Source organism: Mauremys reevesii, linkage group 1, assembly GCF_016161935.1.
Source record: "Mauremys reevesii isolate NIE-2019 linkage group 1, ASM1616193v1, whole genome shotgun sequence".
Taxonomy (NCBI): domain Eukaryota; kingdom Metazoa; phylum Chordata; order Testudines; family Geoemydidae; genus Mauremys; species Mauremys reevesii.
The window spans coordinates 225,318,876-225,338,108 of NC_052623.1; the positions used below are offsets into that span (position 1 = coordinate 225,318,876).

Consider the following 19,233-nt stretch of genomic DNA (forward strand, 5'->3'; position numbering starts at 1 on the left):
ATCAGCCAGCAGGTGGGATGGGATTGGCTTCAAAGCTGGCCCTGTGCTCTCATGACTCTACCGCCACCTGCCCTATGACATCACAAAAGGCCCTGATAACCTCAAGGTTCCACAACACAGGAGGCTGGGGAGGATGTTCATCCTTCCTTCCTCTCTCCCTGGTAACACCCTGTAATGCTTCTCTGATTTTGTTCATCCCAAAGCACTGTGTGCTCTACCAGTACTGACATGCAACCAGCTCTGGTGGAAGGCAGCAAGCAGCCAGAGCTCACTATGCTGCACAACAAGGAATGAAGGATAGTCTGGCTGTAAAAAGCCATCCCCACTGCTAACCCTGGCTCTTACAATATATTATGAGAGACACTTAATATTCAAGGGTATTAGCTCAGTTTTTAAGGTTGCATCTGAGACACTTTCACACAGCATGGAACGCTAATGATCTGTCTCTGAAGAGGGCCAAGGCAACTCTGCTGGGATTTCAACTGGGCTTTCTGCCCGGTGAGTGCTCCTTAGCTGATTCTCGGACCCCGAAACCATGCCCTTGCTAAGTACATGCTCGCAACCGCAAAAACAAACATCAGCTGGAAAACCACAGCACTCAAAACCAGAAGGTTTTGGAAGGCCCATTCTGGAAAGAAATTGGTATTACCCTGGGCCTGTTGAGACAGAACAGGATTTACCTGGTTCTCAGCTGCTCCAGATGGTTCTTGTTGTGCAGTCTGTCTGTTTATTTTGGTTTTAATTAATCCAATTCTTCCCCTATGGTATCTTGAATTTCCTTGTCTCTCTCCCCAGCCCTCTTTCCCTCTGAGTGACTTTCTCCCTCTAAGCGTCTTGATCTGTCCTTCTCTTGTTTTCTTCCTGACAGAAACACACACACACAGAGTCCGGCTGAAGTTCTCAGGCAGGTACATGATCCCAGGATGGGGTTATGAGGCAAGGAGTGCACAGAGATTGGGGGAAGAGGAGTGGCAAGGTGTCGAGTGCTGCATGTGTGAGGGGGTTGCATTATCTTACATCTGCTCTTCACATTCAGCAGAGGGGCTGGTGGGGGGAACGTGGCATTCTGCACCAACTCGCGTATGTCAGAAATGTCATTGCTGCCCCAGGAATAAGGATAAATAGTGACTTCTCCATCCAATGGGGTTTCCTCCTTACCACCCTAAAGCCCATCCCTTGCTCCCTCTGTACACTACAAGTGAGTGAGACTCAGGGCATGTCTACACCACAGCCCTAAGTCGGCCTACGTCAGGCCAACTTACAGCCACCGCAGTAATCACTGCAGTGATGCATGTCCACACTACCCTCCTTCTTTCAGTGGTGCGTGTCCTCGCCAGGAGCGCTTCCACTGACTGAAGAGAGGCAGTGTGGGGGGCTGACAGGCAGTGCTCTTAGCTCCACGCAGCTTCCCACCAGAAGCCCAGCTGTCCCCTGGGCTTCTTGTCTCTCCACTCCCAGCTGGGAGCAGGGGCCAGCCACCCCAGCTACTCAGCTCCCTAAACATGGAGCCTCTGGGCAGCACCCGGCTTGGAGTGTGGGAAGCCGGGGGGAAGCTGGGTTCTAGCTGCCCGGCTTTCATGGAGCCATGAAACTGACAAAGCCGCCAATGTAAAGGACGTAGTGACTACACAGACGCTGGGTCACCCTAACTACACTGACATAAGTGCTATGCCTCTCATGGAGGTGGAGTTATTATGTCGGTGTAGTAGGGCACTTACATCGGTGGGACAAAGCTGTAGTGTTTACACTGACATCATTAAGTCAACATAAGCTGCCTTACATCAACCTAACCAGTCTAGACTAGGCCTCAGAGGGGAAGACTCTCTAGAAGATACCTACAGAGGGACTGGACAGACCAGCGCAGGGAAACCCCCTTTTTAACATCTTCCTACAGAGAAGTGTAGAGAGGTGAATTTCTAGAGGACATACACACAGGGGCTGAAAGAAGCATTACCATTGGCCAGTCAGCACCACAGTGATGTAGGAAGCCCAGCACTGGAATAGCAGGGGATCCACAGGCAGGACTGAGGGGCATTGGCAGAGCTGGGTGGAGAGCCCAGCACTGAAATAGCAGGGGGCTGCAGGGCAGGTCTGAGGGGCATTGGCAGAGCTGTGTGAGGAGCCCAGCACTGAAATAGCAGGGGGCTGCAGGGCAGGTCTGAGGGGCATTGGCAGAGCTGTGTGTGGTCCAAAGACTGGTGCTGTTACTGGTTTGGAATGAAGGGAGGTAACAAACCCAGAAACAGATCTGTAATATTTACATCCACCGTTTTTATTTTAGAAACATGTAACACAATCACAAATTAATAATAAGCGTATAAAACCCTTCAGAAATACTCATAATGTAGACATAGAGAAAGAGAGAGAGAACGAGACAGACTAAGATAGAGTGAGAGTCCAAGGCATCATACGAACACCCTGATGTGCTGTATGGAATGCTCTAATGCCCAGCTGGAGGGGAATTTCCTTTCCTTAGATACAGACATACAACCAGAAAGCTGTATCTTCCACAAACGATTAAGCGATCAGAGTTATGAGGAGAATCAAAGGAATGAAATCTGTATAACGTAGCCAAATGATGAAAGAGGGGAGTATAACCGTCTATAAACTCTGAAAGATGTAAACAGCAAGGAGGGAGAGGAAGTCCGAGGAGGGTGGGGGTGGGTGGAAGAACTAGGAGTAAGTTGATGAAATTGAGCAAGGAGGGAAATGTTCTTGTTAAATCACAGGAAATATTTCCCAGTAGCAAAATTTACTGAACTTTGTAATCATTGTCCACAAGGGAAGGGGTGGAGGCTCCATCACTTGAGTCATTTAAAACTCAGACGAGAGCAAACTCTGGAGAATACATGGTAAGGAACCTTGGGTGTGGTTCTTGGGAGCAATAGACAAGATGTGCCCTCAGATGATTTGGGGAGTATTGTTGTAGTTTTGCTTTCTTTAGTCAGCTATGGGATGACGAGGTCAGGCATACTAACTTCCCTGCTGAGTGTTGTATGAAGTCCAGCCATGTGATTCTAGCTTTGGTGTAAATGGATCCAAGCTATTAATTCAGATCCAGAGTTTGTTTCAATCCAAAAATGCAGAGGTGCCCAGTGCAGGAGTTTGAGTTTGGACTTCCTGCACAGATGTTGATGGAGTGTCAATGGGCCTAACCACACTGGACTCTCCTTCTTTCTCCCTACTGAGTATTCCATTCAGTGAAACAGCTCTCAACCCTCAGATTCAAATGTACTATATGCGCTAAGTCTTGCTCTGCTAAGCTAAAGCAACTTTTCAGTCCTCTGGCAACTAAGAGACGAGAGGAGGGACCATTATTAAGTGAATGTGTCTGACATACCCTATCCAGTAGAGGGCAGTAGTGCACACACACACACACACACACACACACACAATACATTACAGTATTCCCTGGAGCCTCCAGAATGGATAGCCCAGCACCTGTAGCAAAAATTTACCCTATAGCCATGGACTAAACATCTTTCTGTCTGCCTATCAGGTTTCAGGAGCTTTGGTCTCTATTCCTGCATTTCTACCTTTACAGAGTCCTACGTATCTTGGATGACTAGTCCTGTATCCAGGAGGTTCATGCTACGTGCCTTTGTCTAAAGTTTAACTATAGGAACAATTGATAAGAATATACAGTTTTGGAAAAAAATTTATACTCACGTTTCTTTAAACTACAATCTGTCTCTTTCAGACTTCCTTTACCATTAGAAAAGAGGAACAGAGAAGCCAATTTTCAAGAAAAGAGGGTTGAATGAGTCAGCGTCTGGCTTGAAATCATTACCCAGCCTCCACAAAAACTAATAGTTACTGAAAATAGTGTCAAGTAACAATGCCCTTTTGCTGTAATATTTCAATCTTCAAGTAATCCTTGTGACTGTTATTTAACATAGCCACCAAAAAGTCCTGAAGAACATAAGAACTTCACAAATACCGTCACATGCTTATTCTCTCTAGTACTCTTTTTTTTTTTTTTTTAATTTGTGTCTGGAGGACAGAAATGTCCTTTAATGGAGCTGTGCATAATCAGTTCCATTTCATGCGCCAACCAGAGCACCCTTTTTTCTCTTTAGTACCACATTTCTGCTTTACAGTTTTATTGCACCTCAAACCTACAGTATCATCTCTTAGAATAACTATATATCATAAACATCTTCTTCATTATCTGTACATATTTTTACATTCTTAAAAAAATAAATATTTACAATTAAACTGACACACAAATAAATAAACCAATGTAAAACTGCGCTTTCAAACTAGCTGTACAAAAAGAAAAGGGGAAAAAAAAACCCTCTCTGGTAACTTGGTCCCCTTCTCCTGACAGTAAATATGACATGATGGCTTTTTGCATTTTGGTAATTACATTAAATTCCAGCGTAATACTGCACACACATGGTGGAACTGAATTAAAAGTGGGAAGAGGCGGCACTGCGGAGTTGTTTGGTTGCTTTAGCTCACTTACAAAAATAATAAGTTTAAAAAACATAAGAGGTTGCTATGCACAAAAATATGTTAATCCCTAGGAGCAATTAAAGGTGAGAGCAGCAAAAATATTGCCCATATGGTCTCCTCCTCAAGTGCATAGCAGGTGGAGATGAGGTTATTTTTGCTGTAGCTCCTGATGACCTCAAGTGTTGAAAGCAGATGAGACCTCCCCACTTCAGACCATCTTAACACTGGCAGGGCTTGGCAGAAATGTGAAAGGGAGTGGTGCGAGGGGAAGAATAAAATAGCAGCAATTTTTAAATTGTCCTAGATTTTCTCCTGACGTGTATCTCTGCCCAGTCCTTGAAAGATTCTGCACTTATTTCTTTAACAATGAAAAAGGGTCAAGAAGGGGGGCATTAAATATTTGAGGTAACATCATTAGCAGACCCTACGCCCTTCAGTTCCACCATGGGGCTTTTCTCCACTGCTGCTTGTCCTTCAAAGCCCTTGGAGATGTCTTCAAAAGTCCTGCCCCTGGTCTCTGGGACTTTGAAGAAGGTGAAGACAAAGAAGATGACCAGGAAAACAATGAAGATGATGAAGACATAGGGACCACACAATTTCTACAGAGGGGAAAGAAGGGAAAGGTTATAATTTGAAAAGTGCATAGGCCTAAAATCAAGGTACAGTCATTATCTCCTAAGCTCAGAATCACAACACCCTCCCCAAAATATGGACGTACTTACGTTTAATGTAGCATTTTTAAAGGAACACCCCAGGCCATTTAAGGGTTTCTTAAAGCTTGAGTCTGAACTTTGAATGCTACATGACTGACAAAAATTGTGGCTCTCAAAGGGGGCTATGTTGACTGGCTATGTTGACTAAGTATCCAGCTATTTGTGGATTATAAACATTAAGTGAAAGCAAAGTAGTGGGGATGTTGTTTAAACTGCAATACTCTCTTATTAGTAGCTAATGATCAGATCAACACAATGCTTTCCAGATTGTGTCCTTACCTCTGCATAGGGGAAGAGCATTCCCACCAAGAAATTGGAGGTCCAGTTGGAGCAACCAGCCACTGCCACAGCTGCAGGACGGGGACCTTGACTGAAGAGTTCAGCCACAATGAACCAGGGAATAGGACCGGGGCCAATTTCAAAAAAGGCCACAAAGCCAAAGATGGCAACGATGCTGATATAGCTAATCCAGCTCAAGACATCCTGCAAGGGAGGGAAACATGAATAGCTGTAATTTGACAAGCAAATATGGGATAACAGAACACGTGCTCCAACATCTCTATGTCCTTAATCGTGGTATATAGTTCCTGCTGTATGGGAATGTATATTCCCCCGATCCCAGCTGTACCCCCACTATAGATTCTCCTTTCTTTATACTCAAGAGTTCCCTGTCTCCATACTCACCCCAATCCCTCTGAAGATGCCCTTTCCTTTACCTTTGGGTCCCCTCAGTTTCCCTCTGCATCCCTAATGACATCTCAACTCTACAAGAATGGGCAGTTGGATTGCTGTCAACTCACCTTAAGTGTCAAAGCTATGGTCATGAGAACAGCACAGAGAGCCATGCCTCCCAAGCCGACCAAATGAAGGGTCCTGCGCCCTGCACGCTCCACCAGGAACAGCTGCAAAAGTGACAGGAGAGAAAAACATTAGATTAGAAAGTAACAGCCAAAGGAGCTGGCTCCACATCATGACAAGCTCTGCACCCCCATCCCCAAGGGGTTTATCTGCTGTATACCTCCACCTCTCCAGTGCTCATGTGGTCAGTGGCAGCCTAAATGGATGGGGACATAGGATACTATGTCTCTACCTACCCTTTCACCCAGTGTTTTTCTATCTACTTCCCCATTCTTTCCTCCCCCAATTCTTCCTCTGACTTTTTTACCCTGGTCCACATCTCTTCTACACCCTTCTATCTCACCCTCTCTCCCTCTTTCCTTCTTCTAGTATGCTCACGTTCCCTCCTTCTCCCTTGCTCTCCTCTCCTGCTCTTTCACACTTCCCTTTGTGCCTCCCCTCTCCTTTCCGCAAATCTCAGCCACAATTTGGCTGAAGAGAAAAAAAATGGCTCCAGGATAACTAACTTCAACTATTTTCCCCCAAAATCTAACCACCATGCAGATCAACACTAGCCATCATCTCACCAACTGCTCTCCGCAACGCTACTTACCGATACAACAGTGAAGACTGTGTTAACCACACCAGCACCAATGGTGGCATAGACAGGCTGCTTGACACCAGCTTTTTCGAAAATCCCCGTGGAGTAATAAAACACCTGGGAGCAGAAGAAGCAATTGGATATGGTTACAAGTTCCTGCACCTGAAGGGATGCCCCTTATTTTCATGCCTATCTCTCCATGTGTCCAATAAGAGCTCGGACAAAAAGGTGTATATTTCAATCCATGATCATGCAAGGACCATATATTGTCATACACAGGTATAACAATTTTCCCTGGGAAAAACAAACACTGTAGGGAAGTGTCCCTTTGAAATAATCTTTGTTCCCTGTTGTTCATATAGTTATCCTTGAAATGGAGGTGGTCATGCTAATTCCTAGGTGCACATCTCCTTTGATGTACTGAGCAGCCCCTTTCTAGAGCTGGGCTACAAAACACAATCAGATCCTGGTGAGTTCCTGCGGTCACTGAAGATCTTATGGATCTCCCTTGACTCCAAGTGACCTGCTTCCAGGGGTGAGCTATAACATGCCTTCAGTGCCTGATGAGGTCATAAGGTAGCTGAATATTTCAGGGGGCTCTTTTTGGCAGGGAGTATCACAAAAATTGACCTCAACTGAAGACAGGAAGTGGAGCCCAGGAGCTCCACTTGCTGTTGTATCTGGATGACTCTCACTGAAGTCAATAGGAGACACTCATACAAAGCAGCAAGAGAATTGAGCCCAAGAAGTGAAACAGGAAGCTGACTTACAGCATTGATGCCCGAGAGCTGCTGGGAGAGCTGGAGTACGATGGCAATGATGATGGCCTGGCGGTAATTAGGTGAGCGGAAGAGCTCCGGCACTGTTGCTTTCTTCTCCTGGGACATCTTGGTGCTCTCCTCTTTCATCTCTTGGATGTCTTGGGCCACATCCTGTGTACCACGGAGCTTCTGGAGAACTACAGGGGGGAACCACACATAGAATACATGAGATGTCATCAATTTACATGCCCCAGCCAACGAGAGGCTTGAGTTCCACTCCCAGCCCTAGTCTCCAACTCTCCGTGGAGGGAGCTAATGCTGTGAAGACTGGACCCCCTAGACGTTAGTATTCTGCCTGGCTATGTGGGACTGACTGAGGCTCTATTCCTGGTCCTGGCCTCCTACTCAACCTGGAGCTAAATGTGTTAAGAGCACAGTAGATGTCAGGCCTAGTGATCTGTGCCTCTGAGCTGGAGACCTATAGTTGATTCCTGCTCCTGTTCACCTTGGGGCTACTTAGGAGCACAGCAGAGGCTGAGTCCAGTATACCATGAGGAAGACCTCTTTTCCTAGTCTCAATCACTTTATTTTCCAAAGATTGGGAGGGGCTGATAGGGCTGCAGAGGCCAAACCTGTTGTCCTAGGCCCTTATCATTCTGCACTAGGTCATGTTAATTCTGGGCTTCTTACTCTTATCAGGAATGTGCTGGGAACACCCTGAAGGGCAAGCCTGATGCCTCATAGGGACTAAGTAAGAAGGTAGGACAAGAAGTAATGGGCTTAATCTGCAGCAAGGGAGATATAGGTTAAATATTAGGAAAATCTTTCTAACTATAAGGGTAGTTAAGCCCTGGAATATGCTTCCAGGGGAGGTTGTGGAATCCTCATCACTGGAGGTTTTTAAAAACAAGTTGGGCTAACACCTGTCAGGGATGGTCTAGGTATATTTGGCCCTGCCGCAGCACAGATGGGTGGACTTGATAATGTCTCTAGGTCCCTTCCACTCTTACATTTCTATGATTCTGTGATTTTGTATTGCCATGCAGGAGATCCTGGATCAGTTACAGTCTCTCACACAGCCTGGACCTGTTGCAGGCTGGAGGTACTGTGGAGGGCAGGTCTGGTGACCTCTGGGGATCAGCTGTCTACACTATCATGCAGGAGATCCAGGTTCTCATATCACTCCTAGTCTTCTATTCCCTAAGTTCAGTGCACGCTGGAAGAACTGTGGTGACTGGGCTGGCCAGTAGCTGTCCTGTGATGTCATTTAGAAGTGTCCATGCACCTGCTTGCGCTTTCTCTTCCTCCATCTTGTTGATCAGCAGGAAACGGGGACTCTCAGGGCAGAAGGGCAGAGCAGCACACTGTAGGATGGCTGGGATGACAGTGAACCCCAAAAGCAGTGGCCAGAGGCTCTCACTCCCCATGATTTCCTTCAAGCCGAAAATCTAATCCAGCGAACAGGAAGAGAAAGAAATATTACGAGATATTCCCCTGTGTTGAAAATTAAGTCTTTAACCTTTCTCCCCCTCAAGAATTACAGTAGTATGGTCAGCTAGCTATTCAACCCACCCATTCCTCCCCATGGTGACTACAGAATGGTCCATGAGGCCTCATCCCGCTCTAACGATACCCGTGGAGCAGCCTGTTAGCCCATAAAACCTTCAGTGCCCTCCCCACCAGCCATTGAGAAAGTCAGTATCAGGCTTACCTGTGCCACCAAGATGCCCACAACGATGCCCAACTGGTTGAGGGTGCCAAAGGCGCCACGCAGGGCGGTGGGTGAGATCTCGCTAATGTACATGGGCACAAAGCCAGTGCTGAGGCCACAAAAGAGGCCAATGATAAAGCGGCCAAGGATCAGCATCTCTACTGCTTTTGCCATCTTGGAGAAGCCCATCAGGATGCCACCCACGACGGCCAGGATGTTCACCAGTAGCATGGAGTTCCGCCTGCCCAGGAGAGAGACATTAGCATAAGCCAGGGGATGGGCTGTGATAGGGAGGAACTTGCAGAAGTAATATGCCCAGCCAGATCCCCCTTCCCTGGGGCACGCTTCCCCACTCAGCCTTCCCTTTATGCCTCACTCCCTTTGTCTGCTTCTTTTCCTCTCTCTCTCCCACTGTCTTGCCCTTGCAGGAATCTTTCCCTTCTCCCCAGCCTACCCTCCTCCTCTGTTCCATTGGTCCAATTTTTTGGAGAGAAATAATTTCTCCTAATCCTTCCAATATCCCATAATTGAGAGACAAACTCCATGGTGGTTTAGACCCCCTTCCCAATGTACCTTCCAAATCGGTTGACGAAAAGTCCAACAGAGAAGGAGCCGATCATCCCTCCCACGGAGAAGATGGCGACGGAGAGGGACCACAGCGAGGTCAGAAGCTCAGAGGAGGTTGGGGTTCCTCTCCGCAACTCCAATGTTTGATTGAAGAATGCCTGAATAATCTGCATGGGAGAAAACATCCCCCAGAAATGGGAGGAGAGAGGGGTTACAATCAAATATAATGTACTGTGGGAGAGGGGGAGCTCTGTATGAGATCAGGAGGGTCTTTTGTCACAAAGTCAGGGGGGTGGGGAGAGACCTCAGACATTTGGAAGTAGAGAAGCTAAAGTGGGTCAGGAGAACTGAAGAGGAACCCAAAGTTTCAGAGGGAGAGAAGCTCAGAGAAGAGCAATAGGACATGATTAAGAGGATGGAGAGACTGATTTACTTAGTCTGATGAGATTGGGCAAGAGATGATTAAGGAGATAAGGCTAACTCTCTATAAGTAGCGGAAGGATGTAGACAGCAAGGAGAGTGCTTCAGAGGGACAGTAGGTCTGAGTGAGGAGAAATAGCAGCAATGGGACTAAAATGAGCAAAGGGAAAAGTTCTCTCACAAATCAGAACATTTCTGGTATCAGGAAACATTCCCCAGCGGTGAGGGGTATATGAGACTGTGAAATAGTTTCCCCAAGGGACTGAATAAAATCCTGAAGCACTGCAGGGAACTATCCTGCGTTGCTTTCTAAGATGGATGAGATGGGAGGCAAGAGAACTTTTCCGGTTGCTAATTTTCAGATAGATACCCTGTCTGATTACAAAGTGTTGCAGGGCCCGAGTTTCACATCCTGTACTCCCAGCAGGTGGCAGCAAGGCGCTAGTTTGACCACACACCCACTTCTCCCCTCCCTTTTCTGGTTATGACTTCAGTATTCCGGGAGACAGGGTGGATGTGGTAGACATGACTCACTTTTTTGCATGGGATTTAGCTCATCTGGTTTACAAGAAAAAAAACCTACATTTTTCATTTTCTTTTTCTTGGTGGTGTAATTTGCAGATTACTTGGTCGGAATTTCCCCAGACAGTGTCATCCCCCACTAAGCCCCCACTTTGAGCTTAATATGAAACTTGATTAGATAGATAGATAGATGTGGTGTATGGAGATAGATAGATAGATAGATAGATAGATAGATAGATAGATAGATCCCAGAATCAACAGGGGAAACTATAATCCCATGCAGCCCTCTCTTAGCTCTTGGCTGTCCCCTCCAACCCCTGAAAGGGCTGTTCTGTGACTCAGAACAGCCCCCACTCTTGCCAGTGTGCTTCATCCCGATCTATAAGGGAGGCTGAGAAGGTTTCTGTGGTTTGGAGGATGGCAGACTGGCAGCAGGGACACATCATTTTGGTGGGGATATTCCCCAAAGTAAATTCTTTTAAAGGGGTGGAATCTGGATAGAAAACTAGATTGGCAGGAGGGTTATAGATTCTCCCCAAACTCTCCAGGGCCCTCCCCTTTCCTGGTTCTAATGTCTCCTCTATGCCAATGTTCCAGTTTGGCTTTCCTCTCCTTTCCCCTTTACTGCACAATGGAGGCACAAACTCCACTCCTGCCTCCCTCTGCACCCCCAAAATGAAGGGAGCAACTTCACTCCCATATTCCTGTGTACTTTGGAAGACAGGGATACCCCACTTTCATGCCTTCCCTCTATTTACATCCAAATCATGCAGGGACAAGGCTTCCAACTGCCCCAAACAAGATGGCGTCCCTTCATAATTCTCCCTCTGGATGTCTAGGTGGGACAGAGACCCCATCCACACTCCCACTTCCACAGTACCTCATAAATGGTTGGACCACATCACTCCCTACCTGCCTGAAATGGCAAACTGACCCCTCTCTCTTTATCCCCCCTGTACCTGAAGTGGGACAATGACCCTCTTTTCTCCATCTCTCCTCACCACAATGTAAAGGTGACCCTCTTCCTCCTCTTCCCCTGCAATAAAAGGATGGTCCCCTCTCCTCCTTTGCACTTCAAATAGGAGAGACATCATTCATGCACTAGCTCCTCAATCACCTTCCCTCTCCCCCTGCCCCTAAGCTGATCCTCAGCACCATCAGAATGAGCTCTATGGAAGAGATGAGACCACCCAGATACCTTGAAACCCAGAGGGCTCTCTCTCACCTTCTCAGGTGCATTGATGACACCCGTGTTGTACCCAAACTGGAGCGATCCAATGGCCGCAATGGAAACGGCACTGAGAAGGGGACAAGTAATTTTCTGAAGAGAGAGAGAGGGAAAAAGCATTCATTTAAATAATTTTTTTCACATTTTCCACACAAATTGTTTTTCTGTTTAACACAAACAATCCCAGCTAAGAGCTCCTCAGAAGCCAGTTCTAGTGCCCCCTATGCGTCACTCAGGAAAATAGGGTTCCATCCCCAGTCTCAATCTTTCATTCCCCTGGGCCAACATGAGCCGGGAATACTGGATATAATGCTAATCATGGGAGCACATGTATACTCAGCCCTGTCATGTGACAGGGCACCCATGTGTGTCACACCCTGATTGCATGGGGTCAGAAATAAAATAAAATTGGCTAGGAACCTGCCAAGGTAACGGCAAACTATTCACTAAAGGATCATATGGCACAAACATTTCAAGAACCAGTCCTACTGTAGGAACAGAAAACATCTCAACAGATCCAAGCAGGACACTGGTGCTGCATGTTTTGAGGATACCCAGAATGCCACTGAGAATGGTCCTATGCTCACCCAGTCATTGACAATGGAAAACAGGTGCAGCAAACATGAAGTGGTGGAGCCACATCAGCAGCTCAACAAGCCATTGCAGGAGGAACTGTTCTGAGAACAAGAAGTTCAGAGACCCACTGAGGTTCACAGTTATTGACAGATATTGAATTAGGGGCAGGATGGTTATCTCGCCTGTCAGAGGTTCCAGTTATACACCCTGGTCTCCATCTTCTATTTGCATTTCTTAATTGGCTGTACTAGCTAGTGGCTGTTATTTTTGATATGCTTCATTTAGAAGTAGATTCTGACCCCTGGCATGTTTTGTAAACATTTCCCATGTCATGTGACTGGGGCCACTAAATAAACATAAGTCTCAGTACTCCTAGCATTAATACCTTTATTACAGCGGAGGCCAGATCTAGTGCCTTGAGGGATTAGCTCTCTGCACTGCCATACAGGAGACCTGGATTTCTTTCCCCATCCTGAGATTTTACTTCCTGAACCAAGGCAGATGGTGTTAGAACTCTGTATGGCAGGGTAGAAGGCAGTACTGCTAACTCTTGTGATTTTTTTTGCAAGGCTCTCGATATTTCATGTATTTCTTAAGGCCCCAGCTCCTGGAGTCAAGTGATTATATCAGAATCTCAGTTTTCATTAAAGTAAAAAGTATGTTTCTAGCCCCGGCTGATGACCAAAGCTGGAAAATATGACCCATTTGAACTCTAAGGGCTCAGAAACCAAAAGCCAAATAAAAAGTGTGCAACATTTATCATAGTTTTAAAATCTCACAATTTTGGGATGCGGTCTCATAATTTTTGAATGCTTTGAATTGGCAACACTTCAGAAGTTCCATCCTTAATACCCTATTATCCTGGTTTCTCATTCACTAGGGGCTGGGAGCTCTTCCAAAGGTGTTAACAATGTGCATTCCCAGCCCTAGTTTTCACTCTCTAAGGCCAGTGAGGACTGGGAATACTGTGGAGACCAGTTTCCCAATTTCTGATACCCTCGCCTGGGGCCAGCAGAGACTGGGAGTGCTACAAGGTCAGACCTGGTTCCCTCTGTGCTGTCATGTAGAAGACTCAGATTTAGCTCTGCTCTCTCATTCCCTTGGGGTCAATGAGTTCTGAAAAGGCCTAGATTAGTGCCACCTAGAAGTTTGTTGCATGCAGAGGCTTTCAAGTGGCACAGGCTAGCGCCCAAATATCTCACAGATATTGATGGATTTATCCTCACAACTTCTCTATGAGGTAGGAATTATTATTATTCCCTCCACGTTGAAGATGAGGAACTGAGGTACAGAGAGACTAAGTGCCCCAGGTCCCAATGCGTCTGGAAACAAAACCCAGATCTCCCATTTTTCAGTTCAGTGCCTTAACCAAAAGAGCATCCTGTATTGCCATGGCTTACTCAATGTCCAGGCCTGGTCTCCAGCTCCACAGGACCCACTAGGGCACGATAGAACATAGGCATACTTTGCTTACATAGTATACACACACTATATGGTATACATATGTTCTATACCACGTTCCATTCTTCCTGCCTTTTCTAATCTATTTCTTTGTATTACACAGCCAGTCTCACACTCAAGTATACATGACATGGTCTCACCCCATCCAACCATCCAACCTTGCAGTGAGTAGGACTATGATCTAATGTATATTCTCTCCAACCAGCAGCATATCCACGGAGCTCAGAAATACCAAGGTGGGATCTACACAAACCACATTGACAGGGTTGAAACTTAGACGCTGGCAGGGAATTCAAAACACCACCCATACCCCCCCCTCACAATGGGTGACAATGGTATCTGACCGAATGTATATTATCAGGAGAGACCAGTTTTCTCTCTTTTCACTGGATGGAAACCCAGAACAGTAGCACTCATTGATCTCATCTGGGCAGCTTCTTTACTCTCCTCTAAATGACCTTGACTAGGATGCTTGTTTGGAGCTCCCTCCCTCACGCCCTCACACTTTACTCTTCTCCCAGAAAAAAGGGAAAGAAAGGCTTGGTTTTATAAACTGATGGCTACTTGAATATCCCTACGAGAGCAGTAACCCCCAGATATCCTTCAATGAGCACCAGCATCAGTCAGTTATTTGCTGCCACTCTCCCTCCCTCACTGTCTCTTCCCCAGCCACCATTGCCCGCCTTTTATCCTTGATGCTCTCAAACACACGCAATTAATTAGTTCACAGATTAATGCACACAACACACATGGATGCCCATCAAAAATGCTGCCCACAATGGCTCTCTAGCTGAGTGTCGTGAGGGGGAGTGAACCTGCCATTTCTCTTGGTTGAAATCTGAAGTCTACTCATTTTTCCTTTAAAAGTGGCCTTCAAAAACCTTTAAGAGGAATTGTCCTTTTCTTATCACGAACTCATTGTCATTTTGGTCAACCTAAAGACAAATGGCTCTCATTCATCCAGCACAATAGATCTCATGCCAAATAAAACATGACAAGGAAAGCAATATTTTGAAAAACCACCACCACAAAAATGTACCCAAACAAATGCCATGACTTGCAACAACCCTACATAAACATCTTCCCCTCCCACTACTGTGCATCCCCTGTGGCTGCCACTTTCTCAGAGTCATCCTTAAATAATTATAGCAAAGGCTCACCCTCATGCACATTCAGTGTTTGATTACAGAGCTTTCATCTGCTCAAAAGGCACACAAATAAAATAGTAAAAGAGATGGTAAAAATAATCAAACACCGTGATGTTATCTATAAAGACACCACCTGCCAAGGGATGCCCAATGATTCAAAACATTTTCAGCAAGCCAGGCCAAGGGTTTCACAAGTCAGATAAATTAGGTAGCGCTAACCCAGAATGTATAAATGCTGGATGAACCCACGCAGCCATGTTCAAACCAAGACACACACTGAACAACAAAACCATTTCTAAGCAGACTAAAAATATAAAGGCAAGGAGAAAAAGATCTGCTGTAGTTACCTTTTTGCTCTCCATGGTCCTTGGCAAATGCCTCAGAATGTCAAGACACTGCACACCCACTGCCCCCTTCTTAATGAAGTCGTTGAAGATTTCTCAGATGTCGTGTATTTACTTCCCACGCAACAGAATATCTGGAACTGTTTCTGTAATATTTTGCTCTGTGCAATTTGTGGTATCTCTCTGCTGAGGAGCTGTCTTAGAGCAATCTATTTATGGCTTCTGCTGGGAGGTGCGGCTATTACGGAGGGACTGAGCAAGACAAGACCCCGCCCAGGTCCCGTAATAAGAAAAAAAAAAACCAAAAACAGTCTTGTGACCCTGCACAGTTTTGTGACTTCAATGTTTCATCACTGGAAATTTAGATAATGCATTTTCCTTCTCCCCTTAAAAGGCATTTCTGTGTGTGAGTCTGAGCAGAGCCCTTTTTATGTTTCACAAATACTACAAAGCCTGAAAACATCACTCAGGAGGGCAGCTAATGGGGTTTCCCATCCATTCCAATTCTGATGGCTTGTATTGTTTAATTCCAGACAGCATTTTGGAAAGGACATGATTATGGAGATGGGTATGTACCAGGCTATTGTTGCTATGCAAATATATAGCAATAAAATAATAATGATTTGTGTAAAAGGCTCTCTATATAATTAATGTGTACTGTGTTCAGAGCTGGCAGATAGATAGATAGATAGATAGATAGATAGATAGATAGATAGATAGAATGAATATAAGCAGGGGCAGCTCTAGAAATTATACCGCCCCAAGCAGGGCGGCGCGCTGCGCCGCCCTTCCCCGGTCCCGCGGCCGGGGCAAGAAGTGTCTGCGGCGGGTGCGCTGGTCCCGGCTCCGGTGGAGCATCCGCAGGCATGCCTGCGCAAGCTCCGTTCGAGCCCCGGGACCAGCGCAGCCGCCGCAGACATGCCTGCGGGAGCTCAAGCGGAGCCGCGGGAAGAGGGGACCTGCCGCAGTCATGCCTGCGGCAGGTCCGCTCGTCCCGGGGCTCCGGTGACTGCGGGAGGTCCGCCGGAGCGAAATGCCGCCCTGCCGGGACAATGCCGCCCCACGCGCCTGCTTGGCGCGCTGGGGTCTGGACAGGGGCGGCTCTACGTTTTTGGCCGCCCCAAGCAGTCATGCGCGGGAGGCGCCCCGGAGCAGCGGACCTCCTGCGGGCATGACTGCAGAGGGACCGCTGGTCCCGCGTGGCTCGGCTGGACCTCCCGCGGCTGTGGACGGTTCGCGGGTCCGGCGGCTCCGCTTGAGCTGCCACAGTCATGCCTGCAGGAGGTCCAGTCGTCCCGGGGCTCCGGTGGACCTCCCGCATGCATGACTGCGGCAGCTCCGCCGGCCCAGCCTGCCGCCCCCCCCGGCCGCAGGGGATGCCCCCTAGATTTTGCCGCCCTAGGCACCAGCTTGTTTTGCTGGTGCCTAGGCACCAGCTTGTTTTGCTGGTGCCTAGAGCCACCCCTGGGTCTGGAGCCGGCCCTGAATATAAGAGAGAGGTGCTCAGTAACTGTGGCCCTATGGACCTTCCCCCATCAAGACATGTGGAAGGGAAACACAGACCCCAAAAGCTGCATGGGATTTGGAGAGTGGTTTTTTTTGATGCAACACCCCACTCTCCATCTGAAGCCAGAGACCCTGTGGGCAGAGGCTGAGGCCTGATTCTGCTGTATAAACTGAGGATCTGCAATAGGAATGGCATTGCCCTGGTGCTCCTGGCTCTGCTGCTGCTCCATAGCAGGGAATGAGTGCCATGGGGAGCATCTCATGGCAGCTGGGCTTCCTGGCTCCCATCGCATAGAGAGTCAGGTGCCTGAGTGGCCTGGGTGGGTCTCACCAGCTTCTGATCCACTGGCTTCTAGCAGGAGGTGACAGTTTTCAAACTTTGGGGTGTGCCCTAAAACCTCTGTGCTTAATGTATGGTTGCCAAGCGTCCAGTTTTCGACCAGAACACCCGGTCGAAAAGGGACCCTGACAGCTCCAGTCAGCACTGCTGACTGGGCCATTAAAAGTCCGGTCAGTGGCTCAGTGGGGCTCAGGCAGGCTTCCTGGCTGCCCTGGCTCCACGCGTCTCCCAGAAGTGGATGGCATAGCCCTGCAGCCCCTAGGTGCAAGGACAGTCAGAGAAGCTCCGTGCACTGCCCCCCGCCTCCAGCATCAGCTCCACAGCTCCCATTGGCCGGGAACCATGGCCAATGGGAGGTGCAGGGGCGGCACCTGTGGGCACGGATAGCGCACATTGTACAGAGCCACCTGGCCATGAGTCCACCTAGGGGCCAGACATGGCAGCCACTTGAGAGCATGGGAGCTTATGCAGAGCCAGGGCAGGCAGGAAGCCTGCCTTAGCCCCACTGCACCGATGACCGAGAGCTGCCTCAGGTAAGAGCCACCTGGCCAGAGCCTGCACCTCAACCCCCCTGCCCCAGGTCGGAACCCCCCCACACACCCTAACTCCCTCCCAGACCCCGCATCCACACTCCAACCCCCTGCCCCAGCCCTGAGCCCCCTCCCATACCCCAAACCCCTCAACCCCAGGCCCACCCCAGAGCCCACATCCCCAGCCCTCACCTCCTCCCACACCCCAACTCCCTGCCCCAGCCCAGAGCCCCCTCCTACACCCTGAATCCCTCATTTCTGGCCCCACCCTGGAGCCCTCACCTCCTCCTCCACTCCAACCTCCTGCCCCAGCCCAGTGAAAGTGAGTGATGGTGGGGGAGAGCAAGCAACTGAGGGAGGGGAGTTTGTGTGGGTGGGGGCGGGGCCTCAGAGAAGTGGTGGGCAAGGGAGGGGCCTCGGGGAAGTGGCAGGGCAAAGATGTTCAGGTTTTTGCAATTAGAAAGTTGGTAACCCTAGCTTAATGGAAGACAGAAATCTGGGGGAGGTGTTGTGTGCCCCCAAACATTGCTTCTAGGGGATGCAAATATGCTTACTTACCCTGGGCACTAAAATGACTAGTTACAATTCCGGCCCTTCCAACCATGCAGAGAGGCTTTCCCTCTATGCTTCTGGCAGCCCCTCCATAAACCAAACTATAACAAAATGGCTGCCATGCTCTCATTGGAGAGTGATGGAGATGTAGGCTTTCAATCTCAGCCAGAATAAAATATGTTCAACATCTTTATTAATGATCTGGACATTGGAATAGATTGCACCCTCAGAAAGTTCGCAGATAACACTAAGCTGGGGGGAAAGGTAGATACACTGGAAGGTAGGGATAAGGTCCAGAGTGACCTAGATAAATTCGAGGATGGAGCCAAAAGAAATCTGATGAGGTTCAACAAGGACAAGTGCAGAGTCCTGCACTTAGGAAGGAAGAATCCCATGAACCGCTACAGGCTGGGGACTGACTGGCTAAGCCAAGGATAGGCAACTTATGGCACGTGTGCTGAAGGCAGCATGCAAGCTGATTTTCAGTGGCACTCTCATTGCCCGGATCCTGGCCACCAGTTCGGGGGGCTCTGCATTTTAATTTAATTTTAAATGAAGCTTCTTAAGCATTTTAAAAAATCTCATTTACTTTACATACAATAGTTTAGTTATATATTATAGACTTATAGAAAGAGATCTTCTAAAAACATTAAAATGTATTACTGACAAGTGAAACCTTAAATTAGAATGAATAAATGAAGACTCGGTACACCACTTCTGAAAGGTTGCTGACCCCTGGGCTAAGCAGCAGTTCTGCAGAAAAGGACCTGGGGATTACAGTGAATGAGAAGCTGGATATGAGTCAGCAGTGTGCCCTTGTTGCCAAGAAGGCTAACGGCATATTGGGCTGCATTAGTAGGAGCATTGCCAGCAGATTGAGGGAAGTGATTATTCCCCACTATTTGGCACTGGTGAGGCCACATCTGGAGTATTGTGTCCAGTTGGGGCCCCCCTCTTC

The 19,233-nt window shown here is 47.7% G+C and overlaps 1 protein-coding gene and 1 long non-coding RNA gene across 2 annotated transcripts; one reads left to right on the forward strand and one right to left on the reverse strand.

Annotated features, from left to right (window-relative positions):
* Window positions 1-118: 118 nt before the first annotated feature.
* On the forward strand, window positions 119-3,801 carry LOC120380215. The gene is made up of 3 exons (XR_005587660.1): window positions 119-498; window positions 869-908; window positions 3,701-3,801. It is a non-coding gene; the product is annotated as an uncharacterized LOC120380215 (long non-coding RNA).
* On the reverse strand, window positions 2,252-15,563 carry LOC120380206 (solute carrier family 2, facilitated glucose transporter member 3-like). The gene is made up of 10 exons (XM_039497722.1): window positions 15,351-15,563; window positions 11,816-11,911; window positions 9,655-9,815; window positions 9,082-9,322; window positions 8,656-8,818; window positions 7,380-7,567; window positions 6,622-6,726; window positions 5,972-6,073; window positions 5,451-5,654; window positions 2,252-5,057 (listed from the first exon to the last, which is right to left on the reverse strand). Exons 1-10 carry the CDS (start codon window positions 15,363-15,365, stop codon window positions 4,851-4,853), a joined length of 1,482 nt encoding a protein of 493 aa, XP_039353656.1. The 5' UTR covers window positions 15,366-15,563; the 3' UTR covers window positions 2,252-4,850.
* Window positions 15,564-19,233: the final 3,670 nt, after the last annotated feature.